Consider the following 13,359-nt stretch of genomic DNA (forward strand, 5'->3'; position numbering starts at 1 on the left):
ATTTTCAACTGGTGTGCTGTGGGACACTGGTGTGTGGTGAGAGGATCTTGAGTGTGCCACCAAAGTCTTAAACATCTTTTTTTTTTTTCTGAGACAGAGCCTCAAGCTGTTGCCCTGGGTAGAGTGCCTTGACATCACAGCTCACAGCAACCTCCAACTCCCGGGCTCAAGCAAGTCTCCTGCCTCCGCCTCCCAAGTAGCTAGGACCACAGGCACCCGCCACAACGCCTGGCTATTTTTTGGTTGCAGTCGTCATTGGTGTTTGGCAGGCCCAGGCTGGATTCAAACCCGCCACCTTAGGTATATGTGGCTGGCACCTTAGCCACTTGAGCCACAGGCCTGGAGCCTAGTGATCCTTCTGGTCCACCATCTTGCTCCTCACTTTGAATTTTTCAAATGAAAATACACTGACCTGCTAGTAAGACAGCCAAAATCTACTGATGCATTCCTTCCAAAATAATCATCCCATTAGTCATGCCTATTTACCTCTACCTATATGCTTTTGTGCTTAAGAAAGAAAAGTTCATAAAGTAGATAAAAAAAACAAATGGCAGATTTATTTGATTCAAATAAGGGTGTAAAGTCTTTAAAAGGTCTTACATATGTACTCTCTTCAGGAAAAGACTTAGAGAGAAAATCTATTCTTTTGTGCTGCTTAAGAGACACAAAAGGTATATGTGAAATGTCCCAAAACTATAAATACTGCTCATTTTTTATGGTAAAATAAACATAAAATTTACCAATTTAACCATTTTTAGGTGAACAGTCATGTTGTTGTACAACCACCACTATGCTACTTCTTTTTAAATATATCCATATTCTACATCTCATGGTCAGCAAAAACAATTCTATGTTGTTTTCCTAAATGTAATTTAGAACTGAAACCTAATATTTATCTAAGAAAAGGCATATTCTAAATAAGAAATGCAATCCACTGTATTACCATAATTGATTTTTCAACCTGATTCCACAACATCAACATACCATTTCCTAAAAAAGAAAAATCCCTACCAACCAAATTCAATTTATTGTTTTAATTAACTATACTAATAATTGAACCCCACACACAACACTGAATGTTTGGAAGAAAATGAGCCCTGAAATCCCAAAATGTATCATATTGATTGCAAGTATTTCCTAAAGTTAAACCTTAAATGAAAATTTTCCTATTAATTAGTCTCAACATGGCTCAATGATATAGGGTAAGGTATATATATGGGCTAGGAACTGGAAAAGAAGATATGTAACAGATGTCCAAAAGCCACTTAAATCAAAAGCACACTTCTATAATTTACTAATTTCTTTGCAAGGCATTTCTAATTAATGATGTATTAACCTACTCCTCCCTCCCTTTAAAAGAATGAATTACAGGGTATAAGGGTAAAGACCAGAATTGGTGATAACTAACTCACTCATTCAGTATCTATTACAATTAATTGGAACAATTTTCCCTTGGTACCATACTTAGATTTTAATATAAATTTCTTTTTTTCTAAGTTATTTTAAATTACAAGATATTAATAAATTAACCACAGATTTCATAAAGCAACATATTAGCTTCAGAAAATATTTATTATGACTTGATTGGAATAAATAATTTGACTTTTTACTCTTTTCAGTAGATTCCTCTTATAAATAATCATTAAGATATATTTGCTACGAATGGGGGAAAATGCATGCACAAATATGGAGCCAACAATTCTTAGTCAAGCAATCTTGATTTTGTTAAAGACATAGGGTCTTGCTATGTTGTCCAGGCTATTCTTGAACTCTTGGGCTTGAACAATCCTCCTACCTCAGCCTCCCAAGTAGCTGGGACTATAAGCATACACCACCAAACCCGGAAGCCATCTTGAATGTTTTAACTTTAAAAGGCATCTATAGTTCAAGTTCATATACATAATGCAAGAGTCCCATCTTCATCATAAATGGAAAGGATACTGGCTTACTTACTGGGTCCTGATACATCAATCAAGCCTAAGTGGCTATGATACAGTGGCCATTCAACATATGTCAAATGAGTGAATAAATAATCTGGGAGGGGCCTTCCTGGAGAAGGAGCTGCCATTACCTATAGAAGGGAAGGTATTTAAGGGAATGGGAGATTTAGTGATTTTTACTCTCAGAAATAACAGGAAAATCAGACTACTCCAAAAGAAAATAAAGGATTCCAAGCAGAAATTATATCAGGAATTACAATAGTAAGCACTTTATAAAAATTTTTAAACTTTGGTGGCTTTTTTTTTGTCATATTTATAAGTCACTAGCAATAAAAGTCGTAAGGATCTAAGCATGTATTCACAAGAGTGACAAAAAAGAGAGATCTACCACATCTCTCTTGGTGGGAAGAGGTGAACCCCAGGGATAAGGGCAAGGAATGCCAGCTTTTAACAAAAGACAATGAACTGAGGTAAAGATAGATCTTTGCATCTCTATATTAAAACAGAACATGGCATATAGTAGCTATTCACAAAATGTCTGTTGAATGATTCCTTCCTTCTTCCTTTCCATTGATTGCATCCTTCTTTCCTCCCATCTAGCCCTTCATTATTCTTCTAGCTGCCAGCATCCATCCAATTCCTCTCTCCTTTCCTCCCCAGGGCCTGCAAAGTCAAGGCTGTCAAGGATCTTTAACACTTTTCACTTTGCCCTCTTGAAACCTATGAAGATATATTTTGGTCTAAGGCTAGGCACAGAGAAGAAAATCAACTCTGGCCTTACGCCCTACTAAGAGTTTTAAAGTCCAGAGGGAGAGTCCATGGATATTGTTAGACTGAAGAAGACTTTGTTGTTTCCTTCCAGGATAAAAGGTTCACACTTTGCAGCAGAGCAGTTAGCAAAATCCTCCCCTGAGAATGCCAGAAATGAATAAACCTTACTTTTCTTTTAAAGTTGAGGTGAGCCCTTTTCTCCCTAACTTATATTTGAAAACTAATTCCCACTTCTTTTTTCCTCCTCTATCTCCCCCAAGGTAGCTACAATAAATACCTTTACTCCCCCAATCCCTTTTGCTCAAATTCCAAAATTAAAGAACCCTGACGGAATTCAATTGTCAAGTTTCTTACCCTGCCAGGAAAGCTAAAGAGTAGGAGTTGTTCTTGGAAACAAATGCTGAGCGATGTGTCTGGGTCATCTGGCCTCGAGAAGGTTCTTCATTCTCTGAATCTGAGAGACGCGCAGGGCACTGGCAGGGAGACAAGGGAGACAAGACTGTCCATTTGGGGTTCCAATAGAATCCACTCAAGCTATAATTTCAAATCTCTTTCTTGAGTCACTTCTGTCTGAATTGTAATCTGTTTCCAAATGCCTCTTGGAGATCCCAATCTCAAATGTAGTTCAAATTCAATATATTCAAAATCAAACTATTTCTCTTCTCTAAGCCTTACCATCAATCCATCTAGAAACTCCAATGCCATCTATAATTCTTTTCTTTCCCTTTCTTCTAATTCATAATAACATTTATGTAAAGGTTAGGGGGACCTCAAGACTTCTAAATATTTACTGTTTATATTAGTCGCTTTACAGGGGTCCTCAAACTTTTTAAACAGTGGGCCAGTTCACTGCCAGACTGCGTGGCCCCAGGACAAGCTGGCTGCTAAGCAGGACAGGCAGAGGCGGCAAAAACACCCGGCGGGCCGGATAAATGTCCTAGGCCAGCTGCAGGTGGCCCGCGGGCTGTAGTTTGAGGGCGCCTGCATCAAAAGCAGGGATTATTATCTTTTAGAGATGGCAAACTGAGAACTCAGAGTAATAATATGTCTAGGATTATAGAATAAATGGCTAAAGCTGGTTCTTAAGAGCATTAATCTCCAGAATGTCTCCATGCTTTTCCACTCTATTCCACTATACTCCTAAAATTGTCCCTCAGATCTGACTCTTCCCATTTATATTCATTGTCATTGCCTTTTCTTAGATTCCCATTATCTTCTGCCTCAACTATTACAATATTCTATTTATAGGTCTTGCTTTCTCTAGGATTTCTTCCCTCTAACCTTTCATACTACCAATAATTATTTTCCCAGAACACAACTACTCTCTTGCTTTAACTGCTCAAAAAAATAATAATGATTGCTGGTGACATCAAGATAAAGTCTAAACACCTCCACCTGATACAACCACCTTTGCAAACTACACCAACCTTCCTTCCTGGCTTTTCCCCCACTGAGCTCTAGTACAACCAAACTACTTTTTACTTTCCACATGTACCACAGTCCTTCAAAACACCCATTCTTTTGAAAATACCATTTCTTTTGCCTAAAATTTCCTCTGTCTATAAAAAAATACTGACTGGCCTGTCAGAAAAATGTCACTTTCTCTGCAAAGGCTTCCAAATTACCCTAAAGCTCATTTTTTCTATCTTGTCTACACCCATTCTTGTATCTTCATTTCACTTTGGAGTTCCTTCTTAGAGGAAGGAACATTTGAAGTGTCTTTTAGAGGTGTCTTTACATACAGTACGATGAAGTTTTGCCTCATTATTCACTATGAGACTCTTCTTCTAATGAATACCAACTAACCACACTGAACTATATCTTCTTCTTCAGGGATTTGTCTTCTGCTTTTTGCTTTATACAATAAGCTCTGTGAGAGTAGGTGACCAACTTTTAAAAAAAAATTCCCAATACCATGATAGAGGAAGTAAATAAAATATGAGAGTTGTAGATGTAGGCATGGCTGCAAGGCAGTATATGGCTCAGAGTACCCTGAATACATTAAAGGCTTTGTCACACAATAGTCCATACGTTTTTTTGTTTGTTTGTTTTTTAAATAAAGGGTCTTTCTCTGTTACTCGGGTAGATTATAGTGGTGTCACCATAGCTCACAGCAAGCTCAAACTCCTGGGTTCAAGTGATCCTCCTGCCTCAGCCTCCCCCATAGCTGACCACAGGTGCATATTACCACGCCTGGCTCATTTTTCCAATTTTTGTACAGACAAGGTCTCTCACTCTTGCTCAGGCTAGTCTCAAATGCCCAGCCTCAAGCAAACCTCCCACCCAGGCCTCCAAAAGTGCTAGGATTGCAGGCAGGAGCCACCATGCCCAGCCTAGGTTATACTTCTTAACAGTTGGCTCTTGAGAGAGAGTTGAAGAATTATAAAGAGGGCTTTTAATTTCATAGGGTTCATTTTTTAGAGGACGCTGTTGTGCAAAATATTCAATGGAGAATCTTTAATAGCACTAACCCATTATGAAATTTTATACAGTATTCTCAATTCTAGGAAAAAAGACAAAGCTTAATACCAATAGAATAATTGCAATTTCTGTTTATTTAAATCTCTCTTCACAATCAATTCAGTACCAAGTAAAAGAGTGTTCAAATTGCAGCTATATTACTTAGCTATCACTGTCATTATAGGTTCATTCTTCATTTTTCTGAGCCTTGGTTTTCTCATCTATAAAATAAAGACTGCTCTGTCAAGACTCTGTCTCAAAAAAAAAAAAAGAAAGAAAGAAAGAAAGGGAATAAAAAGACTGCTCTATCTACTATATAGTTTATGATAAGCCATTAAAAGCACCTAGCACATCAGCTAAAACGTAGTTAAGTGTTCAGCAAGATAGATTTTTAGATTAATTTAAGTACTATTAATCTTTGAAGAAAAAACTTTACTTTTATGATAGAGTATATGCCAAGTCCCTTTTAATTATTGAAATACAAATCAGGTTATTACAAATAATTATTTAGACAAAAGCTACCTAACACCTACATTTCTACTCCAATAAGCAACAAGATAGGAAAATATTTACCTCTCATTTTTAACCTTTGATAAAAATGAGCCTATAGCACTATGGATTCCAAAAATGGTACAATCCATGCATAAATGCAATTCCTGAAGTGACATCTTAAAAAATGTTATACCTTAAAAAATTCAAGGAATAATATCCAGAGTTGGCAAAGTATGAGGAAATTAATTCAGTACTCTCACGTATGACTGGTAGGAGTACAATTACATACAAACTTCCTGGAGGACAACTGAGTAACAAATACAAAAATATTTACAAGGACACTCCCTTTGACCCAGTCATTCTACTTCTAGTAATTTATTCTAGGAATTAATGAGACAGGTGGATTTCATCACAATAGTGTTTAAAACAGCAAAGCTACAACAGGAGTTTTAGTAAATAAATTTGTTAAATAAATTCTACTGTCAAGAATACTCAGAGACCACTAAATCATAATGTGGATTCTTATTTACATGGAAAGACATCCACAACTTATAGTTAACTGAAAATAGACTATAAAACAGTAGGCTACATTTTCTGAAAAGAGAAACAATATATAATGTGTATTTATATGCGCTTAGAAAAGAAATCTGGAAGGGTATTTACCAAAATGTTTATAGGAGTCATTTCTAGGTTATGAGATGACAAGTAATTTTTCACTTTTTGCTTTATAATCTTTAGCATAAGTGCTATATCAAATTGTTTTCTAACAATTCACATTAGTGGACTAAATGTGCCAATAAATTGTCATAAATTAAACATGGCACTGATTTTATTTCCATTCAGAAAAAAACACATGGTAATATCTGCTTCTAGAGTCAGCTCTTTCCTTCCTCCATTCAAATTGAATTTCATAAATATGTACCAAACACCTGTGATGTAAGGAATTTGAAAATGGGTAAGACACATTTCCTATAATCATGAAACTTAAAATCTATTAGAAAAACACTAACACACACACACACAAAAACATAACGTAAGAGAGAACAAAATAAGGCCTGTAAAAGTTACTAAGCGGAGAAGCAGCGCGGATGACGTGAGTGTAGAAATATGTGAATGCCTATATAGGTTCCGTGAATTCAATAGCTATTGAACCGATAAAGATGAATACCTTTTCAATAGATACATGGGTGGCATTTTGATGAGATGAAAATGCAAGAGCAAAGATCTTGAGGAGGGAAAACAAAATATATATTTGGGTGAAAGCAAACATATACTTTTAGAGTTTGGGGATATAAGCAAGGATAGAAAAACAAGCTGGAATCATATGAAGGAAGGACTTGAATGTTGGTGTGAAGAATCTTCATTTAATTTCACAGGAAAGATGGAGTCACTGAAGTTTTGGGGCAAGATAGTGCAATCATCAGTCTAGCTGTAATCATAACACTCCTCATATAAAAAATAATCCTTCAGCTCACTTCCCACTGAAATCACTTAAGATTCTCTTAAGTCAGGGGTCCTCAAACTTTTTAAACAGGGGGCCAGTTCACTGTCCCTCAGACTGTTGGAGGGCCAGACTGCGGGCCCCAGGATGAGTCAGCTGCTAAGCAGGACAGGCAGCGGCAGCAATTAACACCCAGCGGGCCAAATAAATGTCCTAGGTGGGCCGCATGTGGCCCCCGGGCCATAATTTGAGAACTCCTGTGACTAAAGTCTTCATCTGAATGTAGTGCTGGCTAAACTAAATGGAATTATTTATTCAACACCAAAACCTCTTAAGACATATTTTAAGCAAAATTATAGCCATTTAAAATTTTCAAAAATAGGACTGGATACAGTGATATACCTGTTATCCTAGCACTTTGGGAGGCTGAGGCAGGAGGACCCCTTGAGGCAAGGAGTTCAAGACTAGCCTAGAATATAAAGGATAATGTCTCTAAAAAAACTTTTTTTTTTTGCAATTTTTGGCTGAGGCCGGGTTTGAACTTACCACCTCCAGTATATGGGGCCTGCAGCCTACTCCTTTAAGCCACAGGCACCGCCCTCTAAAAAATTTTTTTAAATTAGCTGGGTGTGGTGCTAGTAGTTCCAGCTACTGGGGGCTAAGATAGAAAGATCCCTTGAAGCCATCAATTCGAAGTCGCAGTGAGCTACAACCATGCCACTGTACTCCAGCCTAGGTGACAAAGCAAAAAAATTTAAAAAATGAAAAATAAATAAAAATCCTCAAAAATATAAAAGTGAGTGAAAAAAGGCAAAAACCACACAAATCTAAGAGGAAATGTTCATGGGTCAGATTTTATTCAATTTGTTTTTGCATTTGTAAAACTAGCCATTACCAATAAACAAATCAGAATTTATACTTTCTGATGCCTCTGAATATTAAAATTTAGTTGCTGCACTTTATTACTATTTCAAAGATGGCAGTAGCAAATGAAAAAATAATTAGAGCAATTTCCCAGCCTTGAAATTATTTAATATTAGAGATCCATTTCTGGAGAAAACTTGTTTCTGGCAAGGCTAGAAACAGCAAGTTCTTTCAATCAAAGGACCATAGTGAAGGGTAAGCTCTATCAAGACTAGTCTGTCCTAAAAAGAAAGGTCCTTCTGGGTTGTTTTGTTTTGTACTCTTGGGGTGAATAGGCAGAGCTGGAGTCTTTATGGAGCGTATAGACCACAGCTGGGGCTACTAGTTATACAATATAATTTGTATATAAGATCATCACATACTTTATTCATGCCTTCCTAGCTATATTGTCTCCTATCCAGTAGGAGTCTTTTGCCCTTTGTGTTTTCTAATGTACAGAGCATTAAAACTCATAGCACTTCATGCTTGTTAAACTGAATCTTTTAGAAGGATGAAACCCTGTAAAACACAAGTAGTTGTTTTTGATAATAATTAAATGATAGCACTATTACTATCATTATCATTTAACTGGAATCAAAGCCCCATATGCATGTGATAGTCAGAAAATACTATTATCCCAAAAACACATAAATAATTTCAAATTCAATTTTGTGGCTCGGCACCTATAGCTCAAGCGGCTAAGGCACCAGCCACATACACCAGAGCTAGCCAGGGCCTGCCAAATGACAGCTACAACCAAAAAACTGGCCAGGCGTTGTGGCAGGTGCCTGTAGTCCCAGCTACTTGGGAGGTTTGGTCTAAAGTGTAGCGAGAGAATAGTGGGAATCAGTGGACGAATCCTCCTATAATGGCAAACACTGCTCCTATAGACAGTACGTAGTGAAAATGTGCTACTACGTAGTATGTGTCGTGTAGGACAATGTCTAATGAGGAGTTAGATAGGACGATTCCTGTAAGGCCTCCTACTGTAAATAGGAAAATAAACCGTAGGGTTCATAGTATAGCTGGTGATCATTTGATGTTTCCTCCATGCAGGGTAGCTAATCAGCTGAACACTTTAATCCCTGTAGGGATGGCAATGATTATTGTGGCAGATGTAAAATATGCTCAAGTATCAACATCTATTCCTACTGTAAATGTGTGGTGAGCTCATACAATAAAGCCCAGGAAACCAATGGATATTATAGCTCAGACTATACCTATATACCCAAATGCTTCTTTTTTCCCAGAGTAATACGATATGATGTGGGAATTATTCCGAATCCTGATAGAATAAGAATATATACTTCTTCTATATATACTATATATACTTCTATATATACTTTTTCCAGGTGCCCCAAAAATCAGAATAGGTGTTGATAGAGAATTGGGTCTCCTCCTCCTGCAGGGTCGAAAAAGGTGGTGTTAAGGTTGCGGTCTGTTAAGAGTATGGTGATGCCTGCTGTGAGGACTGGGAGGGATACTAGTAATAGGACAGCTGTGATGATCACTGATCAGACAAATAGGGGTGTTTGATATTGAGATATTGCTGGTGGTTTTATGTTAATGATAGTTGTAATAAAGTTGATGGACCCTAGGATTGAGGATACTCCTGCCAAGTGGAGTGAAAAGATGGTGAGGGCTACTGAGGCTCCCGCATGGGCTAGGTTGCCTACTAAGGGGGGATACAGGGTTCACTCAGTTCCAGCTCCTGCTTCAACTATTGAGGCGACTAGAAGGAGGAGGAATGACAGGGGTAGTAGTCAGAAGCTTATATTATTTATTCATGGAAATGCTATATCGGGGGCTCCAATTATTAATGGGACTAATCAGTTCCCAAACTCCCCAATTATGATTGGTATAACTATGAAAAAGATTATGACGAATGCGTGGGCCATGACAATAACGTTATAAATTTGATCATCTCCTAGTAGAGTCCCTGGCTGGCCTAGTTCTCCCTGGATTAGGAGGCTAAGGGCAGTCCCCATTATCCCTGCTCAAGTGCCGAACACCAGATATAAGGTATTGATATTTTTATGATTAGTTGAGTATAGCCAGCAATTAACGAACATAAGTAGGGTAAAATGGCTGAGTAAGCATTAGACTGTAAATCTAAAGACAGGACAGCTTGAGGCTGTCTCAAAAAAAAAAAAAAAAAAAAAAGGCCAGACTGAGCAAAGTAAGACCCCCATCTTTAGTAAAAATAAAAGAACTAGCCAGTTGTAGTGACGGGCACATGTAGTCCAGCTACTAGGGAAGCTGAGGCAAGAGGATTGCTTGAGACTAGGAGTTTGAAGTTTTGTGAGTTATGATGGCCAGAGCACTCTACCCAGGACAACAGAGTGAGCCTCCGTCTCAAAAAAAGGGTCAATAGGGCCAGGTACGATGGCTCACGCCTGTAATCATAGTACTCTGGGAGGCCGTGGTGGGTGAACTGCCTGAGCTCACAGGTTCGAGACCAGCCTGAGCTAGAGTGAGACCTCGTCTCTAAAAAAATAGCCATCATTGTGGCAGGTGCCTATAGTCCCAGCTACTTGGGAGGCTCAAGCAAGAGAATTGCTTGAGCCCAAAAGTTTGAGGTAGCTATGAACTGTGATGCCACAGCAACAAAGTGAGACTCTGCAATAAACTCAGGCAATAAAACTCTGTCTCAAAAAAAAAAAAAAAAAAAACAAATTCAATTTTACCTTTGCAAAAATTAAATCAGAAGCAGAGGGAAATTAAGTAATCTGGCCAAAACTGTCCAATCAGCTACAATGCTGGCATGTGTCTAAGAGGCAGGCTTCTGATCCAAAGGTTTTTTTCCTACTCTGCTATGTTGCCTATCTTTATATATGGTAAATAAAGCTTTATCAATTTCAGCTAATTAGAAAGATAACCAGAAACACTAACAAATCTGAATTATAAGAGATCTGATACAAATCTGAATTATTATATTTTAAGAGATATGAGTCTAAAGATATGCTAAGTATAGACATCAAACAATAGAAGATGTCCAATCCTATATGACTTACTAAAGAAATAAAACTTAATTGTAACTATCCATTTGGGTGCAATTAGTGGTTCCTCCAAAAATGTTTTCTTATGTAAGTTAAATACATAACTTGCAGCCTTTTCCATTAATTTACTTGGTATATGAGTAATGAAAAAATTCAGGCAAGATTTGCTCCCATTAGAAGTCTACTCTTAGGGTACTACAAAGAATAAAGGCAAATAAAATACAAGCGCTAAGGAAATATGACTGAGGATAGAAGATATTTAAAACTTAAATGTCGGCTCAGCGCCTGAAGCTTAGTGGCTAGGGTGCCAGCCACATACACTAGAGCTGGCAGGTTCCAATCCAGCCCGGGCCTGCCAAACAACAATGACAACTACAACCAAAAAATAAAAATAGCTGGGCATTATGGCAGGCACCAGCAGTCCCAGCTACTTGGGAGGCTGATAAAGAGAACTGCTTGGGCCCAAGGGTTTGAGGTTGCTGTGAGCTGTGACGCCATAGCACTCTATCAAGAGCAACAAAGTGAGACTTTGTCTCAAAAAAAAAAAATGTCTAATAACACATAATTATAAAATGACAATACAGGCATAAAACTTATCACAAACAGTATACTAAACTGAGTTTTTCCTCTTGCTCACCTTTTCCTCTGTTCCCTTAGTCTTTCCACAGATCTCACTGTCCTATTTAAATATTTTCTCCACCTTTCATAAAGATGCTAAGTTCTTCACTACTGTTAAACTAGTCAATGACTTGTTATTGGTCCAATAGTTCACCAACTTAGGACTTTTAGATCCATGTCACCTAGGCTAATTGCTGATTGTGTGAAGCAGATGTCTGTCCAAAAGGTGATTTACTTACACATTCCAGATTTGTTTTCAATACTAATGACTCTTCTCTTTTTTTCTGTTCATCCATTTTCCTTTTTCCTGTTTCTGTATCCTCTGGTAACAGCTTGTGGGTTTGATCTTCAGAGGGTTTTTCCTCTGGTAACTTTTCTTCTCTCAGCTAAAAATACAAATTACACAGAGATAGAAGAGTTTTAGGCAACTCTAGACTTAAAAACATCTTTTAATCTGTAGTCAACTAGAACAAACAGATCACAGTTTGAGACTACTTTTGAGCGGTTTTGAGACTACTTTTCTTATCAGATATAGAGTCCTCTTGATTTTTAAGTAAATCTGCTTTTACTTCTCTCTTGCCAAACACACACTTCATAGCTTAAGATTTAACTGCTCTGCATTCTTCAGCAATATGAAACCATAAAAGCTAAGATAATACACATAACCAAAAAGTAATGTTTATTCACGTAGCCAAAAAAGGCTGAACCTGAAAATGTTCCTTATTCCCATAAGCCAGATGTAACTGCACTGGACCAGGAGAAAAGCAAGAGATGGCCACAGAGAGCCAGAGAAGCTGGGTTAGGCCTCCCTGGCAACAGAATGAATGACTTATCATGGTTACAATGTCCTACACTTTTATGCTCTCATCTTGCAGTCACAGGGTAAGTCAAGAAATAGTTAACAAAGAAAATTAAGGCAGAGCATATGCTCTTTATTTCGGAGAGGAAGCAGAGTATGAAAATAGCAATAGCTTTGAAATAAAAACTTAGGTGATCTTGGGCAAATGGACCATCATTTGATTGCCTCCAAAATGGAGATAATGCTACTTAGCTTGCAGATATTGCTATAAGGCATAAATGAGATTAACAATGTAACATAGTGCTGTGCTCATAAGATACATCACCAGCCTCCTTTCTACTTTTATTCACTTTTAACTGCCTAGGGTTTTAAAAAAATTTGAACAAGATAATGTACATCAAAGTATATTATCTACATATAGGCTACCAATATTTTTAATTATTCTTAAGGGAAAAAAATAAAGCTAAAGAACAAATAAGAAAAAAAAAAATTGGGGGGGGGAGGCCGGGGCTGGGTTTGAACCCGCCACCTCCAGCATATGGGACCAGTACCCTAATCCTTTGAGCCACAGATGCTGCCCAATAAGAAAATTTTTGATAGGCTACTGCCTCAGAGTTAAAAGAAACCCCCAAAACCACAATAACAATTACATTTTCAATTTCTATAGGTTTGATTCCCTTAAAGCCTTAACTAGTCTTTAAGATATTAGTCTCATAATTCACGAGGTTATAAATATGCAAAAAGCACCATAATGCTATGCTACAATGCTATGCTAGGAGGAGATTCAAATGAAATAATATACTACCAACTCTGCCCAATACAAACAAGAACACAAGGAGGAGGGCAAATCCTTAGTTGGGGAGACAACAAAACTAAAGTCTATGCTAACTGCTAATATAAAATATAAAACACTCAATGTCGGCTTGGCGCCTGTGG

At 37.6% G+C, this 13,359-nt stretch overlaps 1 protein-coding gene across 1 annotated transcript in view; it reads right to left on the reverse strand.

Annotated features, from left to right (window-relative positions):
- RNF169 (ring finger protein 169) overlaps positions 1-13,359 on the reverse strand; it is an 83,766-nt gene that overhangs the window by 19,668 nt on the left and 50,739 nt on the right. The window contains exons 3-4 of the mRNA XM_012804277.2: positions 11,864-12,010; positions 3,066-3,184 (exon numbers count right to left, since the gene is read on the reverse strand). Coding sequence (XP_012659731.1) covers positions 3,066-3,184; positions 11,864-12,010 — 266 coding nt within the window. The remainder of the gene's footprint in view (positions 1-3,065; positions 3,185-11,863; positions 12,011-13,359) is intronic.

The sequence above is a fragment of the Otolemur garnettii genome, unplaced genomic scaffold, assembly GCF_000181295.1.
Source record: "Otolemur garnettii isolate 467f Iridium unplaced genomic scaffold, OtoGar3 scaffold00001, whole genome shotgun sequence".
Lineage (NCBI taxonomy): Eukaryota > Metazoa > Chordata > Mammalia > Primates > Galagidae > Otolemur > Otolemur garnettii.